Source organism: Pinus tabuliformis, chromosome 7, assembly GCF_031772625.1.
Source record: "Pinus tabuliformis cultivar Carrire ecotype Pingquan chromosome 7, CPIR1, whole genome shotgun sequence".
Lineage (NCBI taxonomy): Eukaryota > Viridiplantae > Streptophyta > Pinopsida > Pinales > Pinaceae > Pinus > Pinus tabuliformis.
In genome coordinates this window covers 940730831-940757949 of record NC_142293.1, presented here as the reverse complement: position 1 = coordinate 940757949, position 27119 = coordinate 940730831, and the positions used below count along the sequence as shown (strand labels likewise).

At 42.1% G+C, this 27119-nt stretch overlaps 1 protein-coding gene across 1 annotated transcript in view; it reads right to left on the bottom strand.

Moving 5' to 3' along the window:
* Positions 1-2977: 2977 nt before the first annotated feature.
* The window catches only part of LOC149250731 (NAD(P)-binding Rossmann-fold superfamily protein), a 326674-nt gene continuing 302532 nt past the window's right edge, over positions 2978-27119 (bottom strand). Inside the window, exon 10 of the mRNA XM_089453731.1 lies at positions 2978-3426. Within this exon, the coding sequence (XP_089309857.1) occupies positions 3310-3426 (117 nt within the window). The 3' untranslated portion in view covers positions 2978-3309. The remainder of the gene's footprint in view (positions 3427-27119) is intronic.

Here is a 27119-nt window from a genome sequence, read left to right as displayed (position 1 = left end):
AAATATAGAAAAACTAATTTTGGCGAATTCTTGAAAAATTAGCTTCAAAGGTCAATTTGAATCTCTCAAACCGTATAGTTGTGCAAATTTTGAGAGACATTTTTGTTAATGGACTCATTGTCGACAAAAACCTCTCTGGGTTTTCAAACATTCATCCCCAATTGTTTGGAAACTAATTTTTAAAACAATGGCTATATATATATATATATATATATATATATATATATATATAATAGGTCTTAAAGATTCATTCGAATCTCTGAAACAATTACACCTATGTAAAAACTGAAAGATTTTTTTTAAACCAAGTTGTTACCAAGGTTTTTAAAATTTCGTTTCCAACTGTTCAGAATTCGCGCCCGAAGTTATTGCCTTTTACAAGAAAAAATAGAGTAAAACTGACCATTTTTACAAAAATGTGTTGCTACTCTGGTTGTCAACACTTTAACCCTATTTATTACAAATTGGCGTTGACACTCCCATTGTGGGCGCTTTAAAAATTATTGACAAAAATTGTGATAACACTCCATTCAAAGATTACTTTTACATTTTAACCATTTTGATTTTAGGAAATATATTTTGTTATATTATTTTTCACAAAAGTATTATATGTTGGCTTTCCATTTGGTCACTTTAATACGCATGTCTTATGTAAAGTTTCTAATGGATGCTTACAAAAGAAATGGTAAGTGCACCTTCTCCAATTGAATCAAACATACAAGTTGCAATTATTCCCCTCATCACACAAACACCTATCTCAAACAATAATCCCTTTATACTATTCAATAATCTGACTTTATTTTTTGTAAGAAATTAATAAATGCTATTCTGCTTTGAACCTTTTCCTGATTTACAAGCTCAAATGCATGTGCCTAATATATGAGCTATGAATAAGATGCTTATGGGGATTGTTCCATTATGTCATGTTTTCTAGGAACACCTCTCATGTTGCTCTATAGTTTCAAAATTGGCCTAAATTTCATTTTGGTTGGGTTGGGTTTAGTTGAGTAAGTTAGATGAAGATAAGTGGTAGTTTATAAATAAGACCATGAAAACACGTCATATTGTTACTCTTATCCATCTTACACCCCAACCACTAGACTCAATGGGTAAGAGATGTAAATACAACTTTTTCTTTGAGATAACTACTTGTGTGTCTCCTCAAAGAGAATTATGAAGTTGATTATACTTAATTGATCCCATGATGTCAAGACTCGGCTCCTCCACTCACCACAAATTTATGCAAGTTGATAGGTGTGCAACATATCTCTTCAATTGAGAAAGAAACTAACCTAAATGGGTTGCAGTTCAATTTGCTCCAATTATATTTCTCAATTGCATTTTGAGTTTGGTAGTGGAATGTTCTTTATTATTTTTGTTTGTGTTTATTAGGTATTTTCTTTAATAATGCATACAAAAAGATGAGGCTACACATCTCAATCAAATTAGTATAATCACAAGTCAAACACAACTATAGCGATGGTTAAAGAACATAAAACTTTTATACTAATGTTATGAACCATCGTGCTTGGTAACTAAAGACAAATAAAAGGTTTGCTTTTGTTGTTGTGAACAATATACTTGATTGCGATACAAAAAACATCCAATGGGCTTGCTTTATATATGTAAATATTGGGCATGTTATCATTGGTCTCAATGGAGGAAGCCTTATGACATAGATTGTATTTTCTTCCTCTTTGGTAAAGCTATTATCTCTCTAAAATTGTCCTACCCACCATGAGAACAAATGGATATCTAATTTAAGTAGTAAAACAATTAAAATTCACATAAGATAACAAAATGCTTGTAATATGATAAGGTTAGTAATTCAAACAATGGCATGTGAAATGTTACACAAACATTTAATTTTAATATAGTAATTAATTATTAACAATAACCAAACCTAATCAAACATCATCTCAAGCTAGAATAAATCAACTACAAATTTATAAAACATATTGAGGCTTCACAACCAACATATTCTAAAACCACTAAATAACTTGTTAATGAGTGACAACATAGTACAACCCCATAAGATAATTAGAGACTTCCACTAAACATCCATATCCACCTTATATGATATGCAACAAAGAATGTGAACTTTCATATTAATAAAAGACATATGTTACATTATCCAATTGTTTGCCCGAATGAATAAGATCTTTCACAGCATAAAAGACCAAATGATTTTTGCTAAGTAAGAAAGTCACATTCCACACTAAGCCTTAACAAATATATCAATATCGTCCTAATAAGAAAATCACAATCCAAAGAATATTCCAAACATTTTAGAAATATCTTCCTATCAGACTTCTCACCGTAAGTCTATGTCCACTTCAACATGCTAATTCTTATGAGGCCATTTGTAGAGTTCTTTCTAATGTGTGTTAATACCAACACAATCTCCAAACTCTACCAAATTATGGAAGGCCATAAACTAGGGAAAATCATTTTTAATAGGCGATAAAAAATGTTCCAAGTAAGTTATGATAGTGAAAAAAATCATAAGAGAGAACATACCTTAGTCAAGACAAAGATATTTGGTTAATGAGAGCTCTACCAATGAACATAAAACAAAATAATTATCTAAACCTAAATAGGAAAAAAGGAAAAATAATGCAACAAGCCTAAATTGGTTTGAAAAGTTGTATTATCCGAGATAAAAAATATGATGAGCATTATCTCTAAACACATTTCCTATAAATACATAGCCACAATATGAATGCAATGAAAAAGCTCCTTAAAATTACAAAACAATCCACTAGCATAGCCACAATATGAATGCAATGAAAAAGCTCCTTAAAATTACAAAACAATCCACTAGCATCATCATATTTAGATGAACAAACACATCATACTTTTATAAGAAAAGATTATCATTATATGGTGATAATGTAAAAGCAAGAAAAATGGAAACCAAATAAACTAAATCTATCCACGATGGCTTAAAGACAACTAATAAAGATTGTTATCTCATAAATGCCTCTTAATTACACCTCCAACTTCAATAAAATCATTCCAAATATGTATAAAGAAACGAGAATAACTCCCGTTTATGGCTACGTACCATTTTTTTTTTAAATCATGCTAACAAAATGAGGAAAATATAGTATTTCTAAATATATGATATGATCTGCATTCACAATATCAACGCAATAAGAGATAAAAGAAAATATTAAAACATTTAATGCAACCCTATAAACTGACATTAAAGAACACATTCCTAATCTAAATTAAATCAGTCAAGGTTTGCTATGATAATAAAAAAATTGTTGAAATGACTAAAAAAATAATAGTACAATAAAATATTTAAAATTGTAGGCCAAAATCGCTTGCAGCCCGATTGAGTACATTTGTAACCATAGCATAAAACACGGGCTCCCTTAGTTTTATTTCCTCTATCGACATATTTTCGTGTTCTTCTGCCTGCAAGATCTCAAGGAACACAATAACAGGTTAAGATTAAAAAAAATAAAAAAAATTAACATTCCAATAATGATAGGTATGACAAGTTCCTTCTTAAAATTTATGTTGACCAACCCATTATATAGTTATCCTTTCATGCTTATTCACACTATCAATAAAATTATGACAAAAACTTATATGGTCAACACTCTATTTATTCCATTTTCCCAAATATATAGAAAGTTAAAAAGTCATATTTGATCCTATGTTAAGTCATATTGGATTATTTCATGTTTTTATTCGTTTCCAAAAATTATTCTCTATAATTTTGTAGGAGATCAAAAATTCTATTTGAGATCGAACATGGTTCAAATAATGCAAAATTGTTGGGAGATCAAAAATTCTATTTGAGATCAAACATAGTTCAAATATTGCAAAATTGTTGGGAAGGATGTAAACATGTAGGAGAATAGTGTAATGTCCATTTTCAAACCATAATAGTAGAAGGAATGGTTTAGTAGCCTATTCTGAATCCCATAGGTTATAGCCGAAGAAAAAGGGATAAGCTAGTTTAATTGCTTGATGACATTATAACTAGAAAGAAACATTTTAATAACATTAAATAATTAAATAGGATGGTAAAAATAAAGTGACTCATGATATTTCCAACCACCCATGGTATTAAGAGAGGAGGAAATGATTATATATGAAAAAAAGAGGGAGCTCAAATAGCTCAAGTAGCTTATTGTGTGATGGGAAATTCTTGTGTAGAGCCCAGTTTCAATGGTGGAACTATCCACCCTAGCTAGTGGTAATTAGTTACGGTGGTGAAACATCGACACCCTAGCTACTCTGAAGGGAGAATCAATTCAAGTTTTCCATTGGCATTTAATGGAGAAGGGAAGATCAAATAGAAACAATTTCCAAGAGTTCGAAGAGACAAATTTGCAACAACTCGCATCACCAGGAAGGGGTCAAATTCTACAAGACAAATCGCATCATTGAGGTGGGTCAAATGCGTTTGAAGGGGAGCCAAAATTTAGTATCATTTGGAGGGCCAAATTACCACTTAAAGAGGGACAAATTACCTTGGATAGAGGTCGAATTGTAGTGGCATTTGGAGTGCTGATTTGCATCAATGGGAGGGTCGAATTCCAAACCATAACTCGAACCCCCCTACTTGCTAGACAATCACAGGGAGGCAAAGTAAAAGAGGGCTGAATTGTTTCGGGTTTGAGGTCGTTGAAATAAGGAGACCAAATTGCATTTATTGGTTTATAATCAACAAGAGGAGCCATAAATCGTGGAGGCCAAAGATTGCACCCGACATTCAAGCATTGATCTACAAAACCCAAGTTGGAGCCAAATGAGTTATCAGTGTGATTGCAACCAGGGTTCAACCCAGAAAATCCTCCAAGAGTGGGTTGAGTTATTTTCTAGTGGCCAATCTACCAGGGTTTGCCAAAATAATTTAATGTAAGTATTCCTCAATGTTTTTAATAAAATTGGCTAGGTTTTTGGATTTGGCATTTCCTATAAAAATTATGAATTCTTTGTTCCCAATTTATTGTTGAAATTTATAAAAAAAAACGGTAAATTATTTCTAGGAAATTTTTGAAGGAACTTTTAGTTGGAAAATTATAAATTAATTAAAAAGGCTATTTCAGTGGTATCATAGTCGTTGCTCTTTCCAACCTAAGGGTTTATATCAATTTATGAAAACAAAAGACAAGAAGATCGTGACATACAGGAGAAAGAAGAAAGGAATGGAATTTCCCGGTCTAGAATCATAGAAGGAAGAAGTATGAATGGATGATCGAGAAGATCAACCGTGGGAAAGCATCACGCATGCCTTGAGCGATTTACCTAGGGGACAACAAGAGTAGGCACAAACAATGGGAAAACGGAAACGAGATTTAGTGCAGGTTCTCACTCAGAGAATAACGAGCATCTAGGGGAACCAACCCAACTCCAACGGTAGTGGTGCAAGAGGCTCGAAAAGGCAACCAAAAGGGTCAAGCCGTCAGGAAGGACATCATTAAAAAACTAGCAACAATTTGAAACCTATCACTCCACCACCAAGCCAATTCACACCAAGACCTCTTCTATCGAAATTTTTGGAGAAACAAGCAGATAAACAAGGTCAACAAAAGAAAAATGAGATTTTTTCTGACTATGTAAGGGAATATTAGGCATTGGGGGAAGAGTTCCATGCAGAGATGTCTCTTCACTACTATCAAGTATTAGAACAAGTCTAGGGATCACAATTGAGGGACATAATTATGAGATTCCTAAAAAGGTTAGGAAAATAATTATTCCTTCCTTTGATGACACATCTAGTTGCACAACCTTTGAATGGGTTAAGAAGTTGGATACCTATTTCCAACTTAATCCAATGGAAAAATCAAAGGTTGTACAATACACCACCTTACATTTGGAGGTGAGGCACATAGATTGTGGTACCATGGATTGAGCACTTTGGGTCACTATAGTATCACTTCCTAATTGGAATTTATGGAGAGTGTTGATCAAGCGCCTTGACATGAAAGATCTTGAATCACATTTTAGGGTGCAGCAAATAGGTACTTTAGACATCTATATCTCATAATTTCATAAGTTGGTAGTGATATATCTCCTCTCAGATATATTTATGACCATCACTAATATATCTATGAACATAAAAAATATGCAACATGGGTGCTCCTTGAATGCAAAATTAAATTCTGCATCCAACGAGTGCTTTCACTCAAAATTTGAGTAAAATCGTAGGGAGATAAGTTCAAAATACGAGTTGAAAAAGTACTTTTTTTCTTTTTCCCCTCCAAAACTTGATGAGGTAATCTAATCTTATTTTATTATTTCCACCAATATTTTATTATATTCCTTAGGAGGCCCATTTTAGACCTCAAAATTTCTCTAATGCATATATTTATATATGTTCAATTACATTGATATAGAGAACAATCAACACAATTTTGGTGTGGCATTTCTCTTCTCTTATTTTCTGATATAGTATCAAACCCTATAGGACTTGTGAGGTAAGAGGCTGGTGTGAGGATTTCTTCTTTAAGCACTCCTCCGTAAATAAAGAATCAGAGGAAGCTAGTCTTCTAGTCATAAAATATTAGTACAAGAGACTAGACAATTTGTGGGTGTATATTTCTATGGTAGTATGTAAATACTATCATGAGCTTTGTTTGGAAAAAGAGTGAACCAATTAAATTTGAATTTCTTATGAAGGGGACGATGATGATAATCGCTGCAAATATTTGCACATAGTTTATGCTTATGTTAATGCTAATGATGATAATAAGCAATCAGCTCTTATCCTCTTCTCAGGAAACCACAACAACCTTGGGTGTTCTGTTTGTATTCATGATTGTAGATGGGGAGGCAGTAGCTTCAAGAACATATGATTACACCGTAGTAGGAGGAGGAATGGTCGGTTGTCCACTCACAACTATGCTCGATGCAAATATTTGTGCATAGTTTATGCTTTTGTTAATGCTAATGATGATAATAAGCAATCACCTCTTATCCTCTTCTCAGGTAACCACAACAACCTCGGGTGTTTTGTTTTGATTCATCACTGTAGATGGGGAGACAATGGCTTCAAGAACATATGATTACACCATAGTTGGAGGAGGAATGGTTGGTCATCCACTCACAACTATGCTCGATGCTTTTGAAGTGAAGCATAGGTTCTCGGGTGTTCTGTTTGTAGTCATGTTGAAGTTTCTAAGTTTACTTAGTTTAGAAACCCTTCATGCACTTTTCCTAATTTATTCCTACCTACTTGTTATTTTCCTTTAAAAGGTTATTTACAAAGTAAATACTGAAAATAAACACCAGTGCATGCTCAACATATTACAGATCAACAACTAAAAGAAACAAGAACAAACACACGACATGACACCATTATTTTTGGACCAATGTCCCCGGAAAAACCCAATGCGGGAAAACCGGTGCAGTTATCTAAGGGTTTTCTTATTAAGCAATATTAGAGTACAATCTGGGTGTCGAAACTGGCCTACCCAACAAAGAATTTCCTTAGCAGCTATACCTCATAGTTTGAGAGAAATCTCCTGGCTGAAACCCCGGAAAATCTTTCCCGCAGCTCCTCAGCACAAAACTGCTCCTGCAACCCCAGCGTCTGCCCCATTTGGACTGCGCCAACCCGTCTTTGTCTCACGCTGGCCCTGCGTCAGCTACGCTACGCTGGCCCCTTTAGTGCTATGCACAACACTTGGTTGCCTTTATGTGGCCCTGCGTGAGCCCTTGCTGGCTCTGCGTCACCCTCCTTGGTTGTTGCGCTGCTCTCCCGGCACAATCTCTACCTTCTCTATTTCTCTGTACTCAATGCCCCTCAGTTGCTCTCTCGATCATTGATTCTATCTCTCTTAGCAATCCCCGCTCTAGAGAATAGAATGACTGATCATCTGGTGTGATCTCCAAGTGACTCTCAAGCCTCCTCTTATACTTTTCCTGTTGATGATTCAATGGCGGAGATTAAGTCCCTAATCAACAACTAAGATTAGATCTGGCTTGATCCATGTCTTTTGGACCACTCTAACACAAATTCATATTAATACACATTCATATTTTATTTTCCCTAAGTTTAGACTTAGGGACTCCATTAAAAATATTAATTATTTTAATATCTCCTTATCTGTTTAGAATCTTCCCAAACCCTTTCTGGGTATTGGAGATCTCATGTGCCCCAACCTCTCCACCAAATTTTGTGGCTAGAGCACATCCGATGCTACACCAAATCAACACTTCCTCTTAGCAAGGACTGTGTTAAAGCAATACTCACTAAGTATTACTCTGATCATCTGACATCGGTACCTGTGCTGATGCTAGGTCTTCCTGCCCAACATCCTCTGTAGTGCTGCCTCCTGTACTACTGCCCATGGTTCTGCCATTGCCATTGCTGTATCTGTACGACAGCTCACTCTACATTCGTGCTGCTGGTGGTCCTTTCTCCCAGCATTGCACCTCCTCTCATCATGTTGCATAGTGCTATCCACTGTTGCACTGCAACTCAGTTACTGAGAAGTAAGTAACTAATCTCCCAATCTAACCTCCCTGTTGGGCTAGAGACACCCATTGATGTTGAAGCTCCCTCTTCTGCTGACAAGTGCTCCCTCTTTGACCTCTGCACTCCTGTAACAAATCCCTGCATCTCGCATCGTTGCACACCTCTCTGTGCCATCCTGCATTGGTGCAACACTCCTGTGCCTCTCACATTGTTGTAGCTTGCTAGCCTCGCGCTATCTCGGGACTCCTGCATTGTAGATCTCTCTGCCACTCCATTGCATCCGTTTCTACCCACTTAGCCAGTCCTACTACTCCTCGTCGGGGCTCTCGTAGCAAGGACTAATCCAAGAGGTTGGGTACCTCAAGGATCCTGCCCCTCATCGCCTATAGTCTACCTGACTACAGCTCGATGTCTCCCACTTCCACTCAAGTGGTGCGTGTGCACTCATGGCACAATCATCATCTGTCAAAACTTCCTTCTCTGCCCGTGTTGGCACTACCTTAATCTCGGAAGATTCTCCCTTACTCTTCTTCCTTCGGCACTAGGTCGCATAATGACCCATCTCCCCACAGTGGAAGCACTTGATCTTGGAGAGATCCTTCTTCTTCCGCTTCTCCTGCTTTCCCTCAGATGCTAGGGCCACATCCTCCTCCTCCTCCTCCTTGACCTTGATCCCTTTGCTGTTGCTACCTGTCTTTGACTACCGTCTGATCTCTTCCTGGCGAAGAGCTGCCCACATCTCGTCCCAAGGTAGGAGAGTCCCTCTACCCAGGATACTCTGGACAAACACTTCCCAATCTTCTGAGACAGCATTTAGGGCTATCCTCACCATAAGCTCTTGATCCAGTGTCGCTCCTATAGCAGTTAACTGGTCTCAGATCTCATTCAGTCCTTCGAGGAAGGTGTCAATCGATTGACCCTTCTTCATCTGATATGACCTCATCTGGTTCTCGAGCAGCATTCTTCTCTGCACAGAAGTATGCTGGTACAGGTTCTTGAGAGCCTCCCACATCTCAGCGAATGTTTCCTTCTCGGCTATATGTGGTACCACATGATCCTTGACCCCATCAAGGATAATCCACTTGGCCCTCTCTATTGCCTCTTCGTACCTATCATTATCATTGGGGTCGACTAGGACAACTACTACTTTTAAGGCGAAGTTCTTGACATGATTCCTGTCAAGCACTGATAATATTCTGGCATTCCAAACTACGAAGTTCGATGCTCTGTCCAGTCTATCCTGGTCTCTTACCCCGTGTAGTGCCATGACGCTCCTCTAGTTCCCTCCTGGAAGTTCTTTGTTCGACTCCTCTAAGTCTCTACTTCTCGTCTGGAAGTTCTCTTCTGGACTCCCTCTGAGTCTTGATTTCCCTCCTGTAAATCCTTTTGTCGCTTGTTGAGATGCCCCCTACTCTGATCGTCTTGTGCAACTGCACTGCTGATCTGGGTTCCTCGACTAGAAACCCTCAGTAACAACTCCTCTGGCCTTGCTCTATTAGGTATTGTTCTGACTACAACACCTCACCAGCTCCACTTTGTAATATTCCTACAGCCTTCTAGACCCCAGCAACTGCCTCTCTGTGAACTGCGTCAGCCCTTCTCTGCCCCGCGCTGGCTCTGCGTCACCCTGGATGGGTCTGCGTCAGCCCTAGGATGCCCTACGTCAGCCCTCTAGCCCTCTGCGTCAGCAACGCTGGCCTCTCTAAGGCTCTGCGCAGTTATCGGCTTCTTCTGCGTGGCTTTGGCTGGCTCTATGTCACACTTCTTGGCTTCTGCATTGCTAGAAACAACTTCTATCACCTCAAGGCAACTGTTTTTTGCTGCTATTGCTCCACTTGGCTGATGTCTCTTAGTCCTCCTGTGATCTGAAATCATGCTTTGATACCATGTTGAAGTTTCTAAGTTTACTTAGTTTAGAAACCCTTCCTGCACTTTTTTTGATTTATTGCTACCTACTTGTTATTTTTCTTGAACAAGTTATTTACAAAGTAAATACTGAAAATAAACACCAATGCGTGCTCAACATATTACAAATCAACAACTAAAAGAAACAAGAACAAACACACCACATGACACCATTATTTTTGGACCAATGTCCCCGGAAAAACCCAATGCGGGAAAACCAATGTAGCTATCTAAGGGTTTTCTTATTAAGCAATATCAGAGTACAATCTGGGTGTCAAAACTGGCCTACCCAATAGAGAATTTCCTTAGCAACTATACCTCACAGTTTGAGAGAAATTTCCTGGCTGAAACCCCGGAAAATCCTTCCGGCAGTGCCTCAGCACACTGCTCTGCAACCCCAGCGTCTGTCCAATCTAGACTGCGTCAACCCCTTTGTCTCATGCTGGCCTTGAGTTAGCTTTTTGGGCCTCTACGTCAAACACGCTGGCCTCTCTAGTGCTCTGTGCAACAATTTGCGCCCTCTGCATGGCCCTGTGTGAGCCCTTGCTGGCTGTGCCTCACTCTCCTTGGTTGTTGCACTGCTCTCCTGGCACAATCTCTGCCTTCTTTGTTTCTCTGTACTCAATGCCCCTCAGCTGCTCTCCCGATCACTGATTCTATCTCTCTTAGCAAACCCCGCTCTAGAGAATAGAATGACTGATCATCTGGTGTGTTCTCTAAGTGACCCTCAAGCCTCCTCTTATACTTTTCCTGTTGACATCTCAACGGCCGAGATTAAGTCCCTAATCAACAGCTAAGATTAGATCTGGCTTGATCCATGTCTTTTGGACCATTCTAACACAGATTCATATTAATACACATTAATACTTTATTTTCCCTAAGTTTAGACTTAGGGACTCCATTAAAAATATTAATTATTTTAATATCCCCTGATCTGTTTAGAATCTACCCAAACCCTTTCTGGGTATTGGAGATCTCATGTGCCCCAACCTCTCCACCAAATTCCGTGGCTAGAGCACATCCAATGCTACCCCAAATCAACATTCTAAAATCTTAGGCTTCTTCCCAAATGTAGGACTCGCATTGTTGTCTAAGTCTTGAAACGTATCCACTATCAGCTTGAAAACTCTCCTCATGACATCATCATTGTAAGGAGCTCTAGGGGCAGTTAGTGTCATGATGTGACTGAGACAAGATGCAACTGGGAGTCTATCCCCTTCACACAGTTCCTCCAAGAACTTGTGTTGCATTAAAGCTATCATGGTGGGTTTCAAAGCCCACATCAACTTGTTCCCCTCTGATTGGTTTACTTCAGAAAGTAGTGCATCCAGTTCATCTAGTTTGAAAAGGATTTTCACCGTGATCCTCATGTGTTTCAATCCTGTCCCAAGTGCAAAGATTTTGTGTCCTATTCCTTGCACATCCTTTGGCTGTTCCCTTTGAAGAATGGCATACACCCCTCTCGAGAAAGGTCTATTGTTTTGTTTTGCCTTTGGCTGCTCTGAAGCGGTACTACTACTAGAAGGTTTGAATTGTTGTTGACCAAGCTTCTTGAGGATGCCCTTGATGGTTTCTAGGGACCTTTCAAAGTCCATCTTAGAAAGCCACTATAAGATTCCCTTGTAGAACAACTTAGGAATTCACTGAGTCTTCTGAGTGTGTTCGAGGTTGTTTTGGGGAAAACTTGTTTCCATATCAATTTTTTAAGTGCACAACATTACCCAACAGACTTTGAAAATAACTCGCACTAATTCATATCAGACTAAAAAATTGGCATATTGCTGATGTTTGACAATATGGAAATAACACCAACATAAACTATATTTTACTCAATTTGAAATATGAACAAATAATGAGCAGATGAGAGCAATTAAAAATTGGTAGTTGAAGAGTTTTTTGCAACAGATGGTTCTGTCTAGTAATGCAGTGCCAATCGTACTTGACCTCTGATCATGCGTAATTGGTCAACTTCTAAGGGCAATGCTCCAAATTTTATTTCACTTATGTTAGCTGATGCGATCTTCAGGGGACCATCACATTCAATTTCACATCCGTTGCGATTAATCTGTGCGCTAGTGGATTTTGATGCACTATAGCTTGCTACAGGGTAATGATTCCAATGCATTGGAGCCTGTCACAAACCGCTTGGAATAGCTTACAACACCAACTTCCATGTTCTTCTAATCTCTGAGTCGATCCTGTTTGCTTCAGGTCCAATAACATTCTACTGTGTATATACATTATACACACGATCGACGCCCTAGCTGGCCAAAACTGAGACGCAAAGCCAAGTCGTGCTTTGGGCTGATGGCTAAATAAATAAAAAATCATTGCTGAATAATTTTAAACTTAACTCAGCGCCTATGCACAGGTATCTCGGTTGCCTGTCAACTGATTAATACAACAATGTTGTTCCTGAATGTTGTTCCTAGTTCTCAAGGTGTATCGGGTCACAAAAATTAGTGTACTTAGCGCCTGATAAAGTGAGGAATCGACCCCTGTAGCTCAGTTAATAGATGCAGAAGCCATGACTTTGTCCATGGATTTGCAAGCTTTAATCCTTGTGTTGACAATCCATATCAATTATGCAGTCGCATTATTTGTCACACTTCCGTCACGATCCAGTATCTTGTCACATTGTCAACAAACTCTGTCTCAGATCACGTGCTTCTCCCAAATCGCACCATTCTTGGACATGGAATATTTGTCATAGGCATTATGCAGGAGATGTACACACACTCTCGGACCCTTGCTTAGTCAAGAATCGATCAATTTGAATTCCCACAGGAGTGTACTCTCTGCTAAAAATTGCGGCTCCAATTGCGGTTGTTTCCCATTCGGTCTCACCAGCGAAGACTTTTGATGGCGGCTCATCAACAATTATTTTCAACACCTGTCAAATTCCTCGATGGCTCCTTTCGAATTTCCACGTAATGAACTTGACCCATTGACTTAGAACAACCAATGTTAGAATTCGTCTTTGACTCACAATAATGTGCCACAAATTTCCTCACTGTCTTTTTACAGCTCCTTTCTACACAGTTAGCAATGGTGCTCTAGCTCTCAACTAGTACCAGCGACCACAATGTATATCTTCCTGTTGGATGGTCCTACGTTCAACTGATTACTTCAATGGGGATGTGAGCAGCATGGTGTGAATCATGGCATTCTCATTCCTCTTATAGCTATGCCAATGGCTTGGTCTACCATTCTCCTTACAGCCAATTTGAGCACATTGCAAGTATATTCATCACAACAACCTAATGAATTTGGCTCCCCCTTAAAATAATACGCCACAAAAAAAACAATGGCCATATGTCTATCTCGCTTGAGAATGAACTTTAAAAAAAAATCCACTACTTCCTCAAAACAAAGAATCACGGGTTTCGATCGAGTCAATCACTGCTAATGCGGTCGAAATAATAGTCCCACAACATGCGTCAGTCTGACCAGGGAGAAATCGTGGCTCTGTAATTATGTTGGTTTCCATTTGACTGGGACCTTCTGAATATATTTAACCCTGAAATCGGCCTTAGCAGTATATAATAGAGATTGATAGAGCAATCGAACCACTGACAACAAATTCTCACGCGAATAAACTCATGTTGCTAAATAGATAAATTTAGCCTTCCAAATCTAAATATAATGCTGCATGTAGATGATGGATTGAACGCTAAACCTGGCTTGTGGCAATCTTTATCTCCTTACAGAAAATAATACTCCTCCACAGCTAGAGTTGCCCAAAAATAGCAATATAATCGACCTCTTGTAATAAACCCTCGCTTCAGAGATTCTCCCAAAAATAGAAGAATTTGACACTTAGTGAAATTACTGTGAATAATCATGAAACCTTCGAACCATAATAGCTGCAACGGAAAACTAAAAAACAATAGGTTGAGCCAAGACCAAGGCTTTGATACCACTGTAATGTCCCAAATCAGAAATTTTTGGAACAAGCACTTCATATAAAACTATCATGCATTTACCAGAAGATTGTCATATAAAACCCAAACCATAAATCTATAAATTGCATAAAATCTCATTAAAAATCACAACACGAGGAACAATGAGAAATGCAGCGACCAAAATCCAACTTTATTATATATCGAGAGATGCCAATACAATAGCTGGGAATGACCCTCGGTCTCCAATTGAAACAGAAAAACAATCACTACACCTGTGGATTCTGAATGAATCCATGTAGGGGAGATGGGTGCTCGCCCAATCTCTCTATATCACCCAAGGGTTTTTGTCGTGGGGGTAACAATCGAGTAGAGAATCGGGTTCTCAACATCTCATACAAGAAACAATATCAAAACCAAGATGTCCTCCAATGATCTCCTCCTCCTCTTTTATAGATTTGATGGGTTCCTCTAGAACCTTCTATTTTATTATTATTTTAATCATGGAGCACCTTTCCCTCTTTTATTTCAATTAAAATATTCTTTTTAATGTGGGAAAATGTTCAATTGGCCACCATGTCTCCTTAGGTCACTGAAAATCATATCTAACCATCCCATCCTATAGATCTTCTCGTTCTGGTTCCAACGAGCTATTACGCTAATGTGTTCTACCATGCATTCCTCTCGGAATGCCACCTTAAGCGTAATTAATTGAGTTAAGCCCACTAATAACTCAGTAATCTGAAGGTTGTCGGAATGCACCGGAATGAAAGGCAAATTATGCAGATGATGGAATATACCAAGCGAATGCCATCGAACCTCATAGAAACTCCTCAAAACTCCATCAGGACCCCTGATGACATAAACTGCTCCAATGACCTGGCCATCCCCTGCCCTGGAAATCCATCCTGGTTGTACTATGAAGAAGAATAAAAATGGGGACATGACACCCCTGATTGGAATAAATTGGGGATGGAGTTCACCGGCCCAGATGGCAAATCGATGGTCCTTAGAGGCATGCATTCATACCCACCACAGACAGTCTCAGTGCATAGGAGGGAGGCAGATCTGCGACATGGAGACATAGCATGGGCAGTAGAGTTGAGGGTTTTAGAGGTTGAGGGGCAGGCCCAACCACCACCTCCAGACATACAGGCTTTGTCGGACAAGTACTTAGTGGTCTTTGGAGATATCCCACCAGGACAACTCCTAGATAGGGATTCGAGCAAACCATCGAGCTGGAGTCAGGTGTGCAAGCGGTGATCACCATCCCTTATAGGCATCCTAAGGCCTATAAGAACGAGATTGAGCGGGCCATTTGGGTACTGTTGGCTTTGGGACACATCAGGACAAGCTCTAGTCCCTTTGCTTCTTTAGTGGCGCTGGTGAAGAAGAAGGATGGAACCTTGTGCATGTGCATTGACTACCGGGCCCTCAACAGGAAGACACTGAGGAACCAGTACCCCATTCCCCGCATCGATGAGTTGATGGATGAGCTTAGAAGAGCCAAGTACTTCTCTAAGATAGATCTAAGTTCGGGGTACCACCAGATCAGGGTGAGGAATTAGGACATCCCCAAGATAGCTTTTCGGTGCCATTATGGGCACTTTGAGTTCTTGGTAATGCCATTTGGGTTGACCAACGCCCCGACTACCTTTTAGTCGTGTATGAACCATGTGTTCCAGAGGTAGTTGAGGATGTTTGTAATGGTTTTCTTCGACGACATCTTGATATACAGCAAGAGTTGGGAGGAGTGTTTCCAACACTTGGAGGAGGTGCTGCGTGTTGAATTTTCTAACTATATCTGTTAGAAAATTAATCTGCATTCTGCTGGACTATTTATTCTACTTGTAAATTTTGAACAAGTTATTTAAAACATTTAAATACCGAAATAAACACAATACAGTCACAACATCTACAGATCATCCGCTGAAAAATGCAAACACACAAGTGACACTATTATTTTTGGACTAATGTCCCTGGAAAAACCCAATGCGGGAAAATTGGTGCAGCGATTCTGAGGGTTTGTTATTATGCAATATTTCCTTGAGTACAATTGGGTGCCTAACCGGCTCACCCGACAGAGAAAAATACACGACAGTTATACCTATATATTCGGAAACACGTATTTAGAAAACCTGTCCCACGAAACCCTCTTCGGCGACTTTGAAACTCAACGTTGGCCCTTCTGGCCTCTACGTCAGCCCCAGGACCCTTTGTGTCATCCCTATAAGCCACTGCACAGCCTCTGGCACCCTCTGCGTCACTCCAGCAGCCTCTGCGTGGATGACATAGTCCCTCTGGCCTCTGCGCTGTCTCTGTTGGGCTTTGCGTGGCCTGAACTGGTTGCTGCTCTCACTCTTCTTGCTTCTGCGCTGGTCTCCCATTACTGTCTCTGCCTCTCTATCCAGTACTCACTGCCCCTCCTTGCTGATCACTGATTCACTTTTACTTAGCAACCCCGCTCTAGCAAAATGAATGACTGATCACTCTGGTGTATCTTCCAACTGACCATCAAGCGTCTTCTTATACTTTTCTCATTGGTCCTTCAATGATCGATATTAAATCTCTAATCAACGACAAAGATTAGATTTGGCTTGGTCCATGACTTTTGGAACCTTCTAACCCAATTTTATATTAATACCCATTAATATTTTATTTTTCCTAAGTTTAGACTTAGGAACTCCTTAAAAATATTAATTATTTTAATATCTCCCAAACTGGGTACAATCTGTCCAAACCATTTTTGGGTCTTGGAGATATCATGAGCTTTAGCCTGTCCACCAGTTTTCATGGCTAGAGGACATCCAATGCTACCCCAAATTAACACTCCCTCTTAGCGAGGACTGTGCTCTAGTAATACTCCTCACTGAGCATCACTCTGATTATCTGGCACCGGTATCTGTGCTGATGATAGGCCTTCCCGCCCAACGTCCTCTGCATTGTTGCATCCTGTACTGTTGCCCATCGCCCTGCCACTGCCACTGTTGCATCCGTATGACAGCTCCCTCTGCATCTGTGCTGCTGCTAGTCCATCCTCCCAACACTGCATCTGCACTGCATCCCCCTCTCATCATGTTCCATCGTGCTATTGCATTGCAACTCAGTTACTTGAAGTAAGTAACTGATCCACCCAAATTTTGACATCCATGTCAGGCTAGAAACACTCCCGATGCTGAAGCTCCCTTTGTCGCTCACAAGTGCTCCCTCGACTGACCTTTCCATTGTTGCAACAATTCCCTGCATCTCACACCGTTGCAAACCTCTCTATGCCATCCTACACCATTGCAACACTCTTGTGCCTCTCGCACTGTTGCAACCTACTAGCCTCGCACTGCCCAAGGACTCTTGCATTGTAGCACTCTCTGCCATTTCATCCGCATTCATCTCTACCTACATCGGCCAATCCTGCTACTCCTCTTCGGGGCCACCGTAGCAAGGTATAATCCAAGAGGTTGCGTACCTCAAGGATCCTGGCCCTCATCGCCTGTAGTCTTCCCGACTACAGCTCGATGTCTCCCCACTTCTTCTCTAGTGGCACATGAGCACTCATGGCACAATCGTCGTCCTCCTCGACTTCTTTCTCTGCCTTCGCTGGCGCTGCCTTCGAGTCAGAAGCCTCTCCCTTACTCTTCTTACTCGGACACTGGTTCGCATAGTGACCCAGTTCCCCACAATAGAAGCACTTGATCTTGGAGAGATCCTTTTTCTTCCTCTTCTCCTGCTTTCCCGCAGATGCCAGAGCCACATCCTGTTCCTCTTCCTTCTTGATCCTAACCCCTTTGCTGCTACTTCCTATCTTGGTCAGCTGTCTGATCTCTTCTTGACGAAGAGTCGCCCACAGTTCTTCCCAATCTGGAAGACTCGCCCTACCAAGTATGCTCTGGACAAATGTCTCCCACTCCTCGATGACTGCGGTAAGTGCGGTCCTCACCATCACCTCGTGATTTGGCACGACCTCTATGGAAGTCAGTTGGTCACAGATCCCCTTCAACCAATCGAGGAAGAGATCTATCTGCTCTCCCTTCTGCATTTGGTATGACCTTAGCTGATTCTCCAGGAGCATCTTTCTCTGCACGAAAGTATGCTGTTACAATGCCTTCAAAGTGTCCCACATCTCCTTTGCCGCTTCCTTCTCGGCGATACATTAGACCACATGATCCTCGATCCCATCAAGGATGATGCACTTTGCCTTAGCCATTGCCTCCTCATACCTCTCATTAGCTATTGGGTCAATTGGGATAGACATTACTCTCAAGGTGAAGCCCTTGATACGATGTCTGTCTAGAATGGACAAGATCCTGGCCTTCCAGACCACAAAGTTGGATGCTCCGTCTAGCCTATCCTAATCTCTCAGCCCATTCACGACCATCTCTCTGCTCTTCTCTATCGACTCCTCCAAGTCTCTCTACTTCCCACCTGGAAGTTCTCGGTTTGACTCCTGTTGAGTCTCTCTACTTCCCGTCTGGAAGTTCTCGGTTTGACTCTTGCTGAGTCTCTCTACTTCTTGTCTAGAAGTTCTCGGTTCGACTCCTCCGAGTCTCTCTACTTCCCATCTGGAAGTTCTCTTTTGGACTTCGTCTAAGTCCCAATTTCCCTCCTCGAAATCCTTCTGCCAACCGTCAAGTTGCCCCTCTCTAATCATCTTTGAAACTGCAACACTGATCCGGATTCCTTGGCTAGAAATCTGCCTCGACAGCAACTCCCTCTACCTTGGTTTTTCCCTCTTAGGTGTTGTTCTAACCATAGTACCCCACCAGCTTCGCTCCCGCAAACTACCCATAGCTTCCTTCGCCCTAGCAACTGAAGGATTGAGTCTCTTGGCTCTAGCAATCCCAGCACCGACAAAACAACTGCGTCAGCCATCCTAGCCTCTGCGTGAGCCTCTCTTTGCCCTCCTCAGCCTTTGTGTTGGCCTCTCTCTAGCTCGGATTGATGACGCAATCCCTCTGCGTCAATCCTTCCACTGTCGCTTCTGCAAGGATCAACTACTGTCACTCGGGCGATTCTGCTGCAAATGCTCTGCTTAGCTGATGCCTTCAGCTCTCCTGTGATCTGCAACCACGCTCTGATACCATGTTGAATTTTCTAAGTCTATCTATTAGAAAATTAATCTGTATTCTGTTGGTTTATTTCTTCTACTTGTAAATTCTGAACAAGTTATTTAAAACATTTAAATACCGAAATCAACACAATATAGTCACAACATCTACAGATCATTAATTGAAAGAAAACAAACACACAAGTGACCGTTATTTTTGGAGAAATGTCTTCGGAAAAACCCAATGCAGGAAAACCAGTGCAACTATTCTGAGGGTTTGTTATTATGCAGTATTTCCTTAAGTAGAACTGGGTGCCTAACCGGCTCACCCGACAGAGAAAAATACACGGCAGCAATACCTCTATATTCGGAAACAGGTATTCAGAAAACTTGTACCACGAAACCCTGTCCGATGACTCTGCGGTTCACCGTTGGCCCTTCTGGCCTCTACGTAAGCCTCCTGTTGACCTGCGTCAGCCCCAGGACCCTTTATGTCATCGCTCTGAGCCACTACGCAGCCTCTAGGACCCTCTGCATCATTCCAGCAGCCTTTGCATGGATGCCGCAGTCCCTCTGGCCTTTGCGCTGTCTCTTTTGGGCTCTGCATGGCTTGAATTAGTGTTGCATGAAGCGCCCCCCCCCCCACGGTTCCAAGCCCCGAGGCGCATCCCGTACGAAAGCGCCTAGGAAGCTTGGCCTGAAGCGGCACTTCCGAATTCGGAAGCGCCACTTCGGCTTTTTTAGCCACTTCTTGGAAATTTGGAAGCGTTGTATGGAAGTGTCGCTTCCGAAGCGCCGAAGCGCGCTTCGTACGGCGCTTCGGGCATTGGAAGCGTGGCGCTTCGGAGGAGGAAGCGTACGCTTCCAGAAAAGCTTCCGGAAAAGCGTTTAGAAAATCTTTTTTTTTTCAATTTTTTTTTTTTAATTTTAGGTGAGTTTGCTTGTTGGGGGTGGGTCCACCTTGGGTTAGGGTGACGAATGAAGGAAAAAAAAATATAAATATAGCAGATGCTCCCTCATGCTAATGTTAAATTCTTAAAGTAAAAGTGGCATTCTCCTTTATTTTTCATTTTCATCCTTTTACTTAAATTTTTAACATTACCATGAAATGACTCAGGATGTTTGAGAGTGGTTCCAACCTCATTGGACTTCATATGGAGAAAATAGAATTTCATATCCTATTCAAAATTCAGCAGACTTAACAGTTTTCAGGCCCTGAATTGTTTGTTGCTCTCGCTCTTCCTGCTTCTACGCTAGTCTTTAAGTACTATCTCTGCCTCTCTGTCCAGTACTCACTGCTCCTCGCTACTGATCATTGATTCACTTTTGCTTAGCAGCCCCGCTCTAGCAAAATGAATGACTGATCACGCTGGTGTATCTTCCAACTAACCCTCAAGCCTCTTCTTATACCTTTCTCGTCGGTCCTTCAACAGCCGAATTTAAATCTCTAATCAACGACAAAGATTAAATTTGGCTTGATCCATGAATTTTGGAACCTTCTAACTCAATTTTATATTAATACCCATTAATATTTTATTTTTCCTAAGTTTAGACTTGGGAACTTTGTTAAAAATATTAATTATTTTTATATCTCCCAAACCGGGTACAATTTTTCCAAACCATTTCTAGGTCTTGGAGATCTCATGTGCTTTAGCCTCTCCACGAATTTTCATGGCTAGAGCACATTCGATGCTACCTCAAGTCAACACTGTGTATTTTGGAGGAACAACAGTTCTATGCCAAGCAGTCCAAGTGTGAGTTTGGCTTGACCGAGATGCTCTACTTGGGGCATATCATTGGCGCAGATGGGGTGAAGTTCCATGAAGAGAAGATACAAGCTATCCACGATTGGCCAATACATAGAGATGTGACAACGCTGAGGAGCTTCTTGGGCATCTGCACATATTACCAGAAGTTTGTCAAGGGATTTTCGCAGTTGGCAGCTCCCCTCATAGATTAGACCAAGAGAGGGGCTTTTGCATGGACAGATGGGGCACAAGCATCTTTTGACTGCCTTAAGGAGGTGATGAGTAGTTTTCCAGTTTCGGCACTTTCGGACTTCTCCCAGCACTTCACCGTAGAGTGTGATGCATCCGGGGAGGGAGTCCGCGCAGTACTATCTCAGGAGGGGCACCCCATTGCTTTCGATAGTCGGAAGCTTTTACCCCATGAGAGGTCATATTCTATATATCACAAAGAGATGTTGGCCATTATGCATCCCTTGGCCAAGTTTCGATAGTATTTGGTGGGTAACAGGTTCCAGGTGAAGACTGGTCACAACAATCTTCGTCACTTCATGGGGAAGCAAGGCCTCAATGACAGACAACAGAGATGGGTCAGCAAGGTGTAGGCCTATGATTTCGACATAGTGTATGTGTGGGGGAAACACAACGCGGTGGCTGATGCCCTATCCCGAAGACCCGTAGCCCTATCACTCATGAGCATCTGCGATGATTAGAAGGCCCAGTTATTGGTGGAGTATTCTAAGGACTGGAGGGCATGCGAGATTCTAGAGTATACCCACGTAGATGAGCACTACTGGCTGATGGACGAGGTCATCTACTACAAGGGGCGCATATTTCTGGTTCCCAACTCGCAGTTGAGGGAGAGAGTGCTCTAGGTAGCACATGACTCGCCATTGTTATGGCACTAGGGGTTCAAGAAAACATACATGGCAGTCAAGGAGTGCTTCACATGGAAGGGCCTTAAGGGGGACATGTTGAGGCACATACAGGAGTGTGAGGCATGTCATAGGAACACAGGGGAGTTGATTCACCCTATAGGATTATTACAGTCGCTCCCCAACCCCAAGGGGAAATGGGAGAGTATCTCCATGGACTTCATCACGAGGCTCCCCATAGTACAGGGCAAGGATTGCATTTATGTAGTGGTCGACTGGTTGACCAAGTATGCCCATTCTTTCGCCATCCCTACCAGATATTCAGCTTCATAGGTTGTCGAGTTTTTTTGTAGGGAGATGTTCCGGTTACACGGGCTTCCTAAGAACATCGTGAGTAATAGGGATATCAAGTTCATGGGAGGCTTTTGGCAAGATCTCTTCAGATTGGTTGGTACCGAGCTCACCCCTAGCATGAGTTACCAACCCCAGATAGATGGTCAGATCCCAATGCCATTCAGGGCTTCCAGCATCCCCCATTGCTTGGAAACTCCTGCTGAGCTCCACCTACGTCCACTACCATCTCCATAGTCCACTCCACCGTGTACCAACTCAAAATCTCTCACCACCCAACCCCAAGAGAGGGATCGAATGCACAAACACCTGCACATAGAACAACCCCAGCATGTCGGTGTTGCACCCTGTGCAACTCAGGTCGTCTCATCTCGCTATCTTGGTCAATACATACAATCTGACTAGGTAGTTCTGTCTCCCTCTATCCAATGGGCCAAGGTAACCTAATAGTGCTGCCAGGCCCGTATGTATGCCCAAAGAGGGCTGCTCTCACGCTCCAATAGGGAATCCAACTGCTCCCCAACGTGAGTCAATTTGGCCGTGGACTCGGCACAAACCGCTCTCATGCCCTCCAGCTCCTCGTTCTGCTGCAAAACTGCCCCTCACACTAACGTGACCTTCCTTTTTAATGCTAGAAGGTCGGCCTGAAACAGATGGAACTGTCTAAGGAATCTATCACTTGTAAACTCAGTCACAGCTCCAGATACCTCAACAACTGTTGGTATCTCGTCTATGGATGGCACCCCCTCAACAAATGGTTGTATTCGAGTAGGCTCTATCCTCTCCACCAGGGTGTCAACGGCTATCAAAGAGGTCTCCAATAGAGGTGACTCCTGCGCCACACTGGGTATATCGATGTGCTCCTCACCATCCTATGGGCTCTCAGCATCATGCTCAACCTCCTCCTCAGGCTCCTGATATCTAAAGCCAGGTCTCCACCAACAAAAGCGCCCCCTGGTCTCACCCTCTAACCGTCTTTGCCCTGTCTTCTCCTTTTCAGGAGATCTGGTGCCCTGATCTGGTCAACTTTCCCCACACGATGTAGATGGCTGCACCCCCACAGCATGCTCACCTCTAACGCCTTTGTTGTAAGGGTGAGGATGGGTTTGGTCTATCACCCTCCTCAACTGGGCTAACCTCTCATCGTCCCAACGAATTCTACCCCAGAATTTCTACATGCTGGATTTCCCTTCAGCCATGGGTTTGTCTCGAGTTCCACCTGTCACTGTGCACTCATACACAAAGCTTCCATGATCTTCTGGCTAATTTCCCACCGCTGGGCCGAGATCATGCTCTGATACCACTATAATGATCCTTAATAGGAATACAAGTGATAACAAGTAAATAATACAAGCAGCAAATTACAAAAACGAAATATTCAGCAAACACCGATATAAACTCTGCAAATGGAGAACTTCTGAGCCATTCTATTATATTTCTGCAAGTCAAATACAATAGATGATGGAATGATGCACTTAGGCTTGTCTGAAAGGATAAGCAGGACCAAACCCAGGTAGGAAAATGGCTAAGCTGAAGGCTGCCCAACTGCTGCACCAATCTGCACTGTGCTAACCAGAAACCGTTGCTCTACTGAAGTTCGAATGGCTAGAAGGTGCACTGACACTACCAAGAAATTTATATGCTTTTAACCCCAGACTCCTTGGCCAAAACCCACAAAAACCCAGAAATGGTTTGGCCCGATTTGGACATCCCAAAATCGACCCCCAAAGGCACTATGTAATCCCAAGCAATTCTACATTTTTAATTGCAACAATACGGCTTAAAACCCCACCTCTGGTGCTCAGAAAATTATGGAACTTTATATTTGGGATCCTTGTTAAAAACCCAGAAAAACACAGAAAGGATTTTGGTTGGTTTAGACTTTTGATCTTCAACCCCCTTGGAGCTTCACCTCAGCTCTATCTGCCAATTTCGACTTGCTGGAAACTACCTATAAATCCACCTGAAAACTTCTCCAAAATGTTGAGTTCACCAGTGCTATCCAATCCCTGACACCCCGAATGATCTCTTGGCCCAACTCAGCTTCTCCCAAGTACCACGAAAATTTGTTGTGTGGCCTCTGCGCTGTCCCCCGGCCCAGTAGTTCAAATTGCTAGAATGTTGGCTCGCTGGCTGTAAAACCCAGTGAGAACGTTGGTCTAATACTGCTACCTCAGCTCACCAACTCCCGGACAAGCAATCAGATCTCTACTTGCCTCAATCTCCCTTTGTGTGTTTCTTGGCTGCCTAGAAATACGCACTCCTTGCTCTGCGTTGGTTGGTGGTGCTATGTCATTGCCCCAGAACTCCTGAAATCCTTGTAGAACTACCTCTCTAGGGCGGGTACAAATGGTCCCCCGAAGTAGAAGTTGAATCTCCCGCTTGAGAGATTTGTGACTAAACAGCCAGTTGACTTAGCTAAACAACAGAGTGAACAATCAAGTGATTTTGTTTGCAAGATGTATGAATGAATCCCAAAATGAGAGTTGCTCCTTCCTTATAACTCCTTGGGCCTCCCTTGCCTCATGTGGGCCCCTCCATCCACCTATTCGATTTTCCCTCCAAGCTATTCGAATGGGCCAATTCGAATTCCCATGTGGATGCCCCCACATTCCACTAGCAACCAAATTAAGTCAAATTGCCTCCTAAGTCCCTAAGTCGAAAATGATGGGTTCTCTTCCTTAGAAAAAATTGTGTAACAACACCCTTTTACAATGTGTTTGAGAAGGGACATGACAAGCATGTCGGATGAGGATGCCACCTGAGAGGGTGAGCACATTTTGGAGCAACTAGCTCTCAAGTTGCTTGAGGGAAAGCAACATTTGGGAGGGGAGGACTGTCATGTCCCTTCCCAAAAGAATTTGTAACAGGGTTTGTCTCTCCACAATTTTGCTAAGGAAAAAGGACCCAAGCAATTTCGACTTAGGAACTTAGGCGAAATGAGGCCAAATTAATTTGCTAGTGGAAGGTGGGGGCCAACCACATGGGAAAAAGTATTGGGCAATTCGAATCGCCTTGGAGGGAAATCGTATGGTTGTTGGAAGGGGCCCACATGAGGAAAGAGAGGTCCACGAAGTCTTAAGGAGGAAGAGCTCCTCACTTGGGGGAGCATTCATTCTTTCATATCGAAAATCACTTGACTGTTTGTTCAAGCTGCTTAGCCGAGTCAACTGGCTACTTAGCCATGAATCTCTCAAGTGGGAGATTGAACCTTACCTTCGGGGGAGTTCGAGTGCCACCGTAGGAAGGCAGTTTCATAGCATCTTGAGGAGCACCAAGGAGTATTCACAACTAGCACATTCAGCCACCATCCAGCAATGCGTATTTCAGGGCCAGTAGAGAAGGGAACACATAGTTGTGGATAGAGCTTCATTAGGCCAGCACTATTGAAGTTTCTAAGTTTACTTAGTTTAGAAACCCTCCATGCACTTTTTATGATTTGTTCCTACCTACTTGTTATTTTTCTTTAACAAGTTATTTACAAAGTAAATAGTGAAAATAAACACCATTGCATGCTCAACATATTACAGATCAACAACTAAAAGAAACAAGAACAAACACACCACATGACACCATTATTTTTGGACCAATGTCCCAGGAAAAACCCAACGAGGAAAAACTGATGCAGCTCTCTGAGGGTTTTCTTATTAAGCAATATCATAGTACAATATGGGTGCCGAAACTGGCCTACCCAACAGAGAATTTCCTTAGCAACTGTACCTCACTGTTTGAGAGAAATATCCAGGCTGAAACCACGGAAAATCCTTCCGACAGTTCCTCAGCACAAAACTGTTCCTGCAACCCTAGTGTCTCCCCAATCTGGACTGCGTTAGCTCCTCTTTGTCTCACGATGGCCCTGCGTCAGCGCCAAAAGGCCCTGTGTCAACTCTAGGAGACTCTGCGTCAACTGCGTTGGCCCCTCTGGTGCTCTGCGCAACACTTGGTTGCCTCTACGTGGCCCTACGTGAGCCCTTGCTGGCTCTGCGTCACCCTCCTTGGTTGCTGCGTTGCTCTCCTGGCACAGTCTCTGCCTTCTTTGTTTCTTTGTACTCAATGCCCCTCAGCTACTCTCCCGATCACTGATTCTATCTCTCTTAGCAAACCCCTCTCTAGAGAATAGAATGACTGATCATCTGGTGCACTCTCCAAGTGACCCTCAAACCTCCTCTTATACTTTTCTTGTTGACATCTCAACGGCCGAGATTAAGTCCCTAATCAATAGATAAGCTTAGATCTGGTTTGATCCATGTCTTTTGGACCACTCTAACATAGATTCACATTAATACACATTAATATTTTATTTTCCCTAAGTTTAGACATAGGAACTCCATTAAAAATATTAATTATTTTAATCTTGATCAATTTAGAATCTGCCCAAACCCTTTCTGGGTATTGGAGATTTCATGTGCCCCAACCTTTCCACCAAATTTCGTGGCTAGAGCACATCCAATGCTACCCCAACTCAACACTCCCTCTTAGCGAGGATTATGCTCTAGCAATACTCCTCACTGAGTATTACTCTGATCATCCGGCATCGGTACCTGTGTTGATGCTAGGCCTTCCTGCCCAACATCCTCTGCACTGCTGCATCCTGTAGTGTTGCCCATGGTTCTGCCACTGCATTGTTGCATCTGTACGACAGCTCCCTCTGCATCTGTGCTGCTACTAGTCCTTTCTCCCAGCCTTGCATCCGCATTGCACCTCCTCTCATCATGTTGCATCATGCTGCCCACTGCTGCACTGCAACTCAGTTACTGAGAAGTAACTGATCTCCCAACTGACCTCTTTGCTAGGCTAGAAATACCCTTTGATGCTGAAACTCCCTCTGTCGTTGACAAGTAGTCCCTCTCTGAC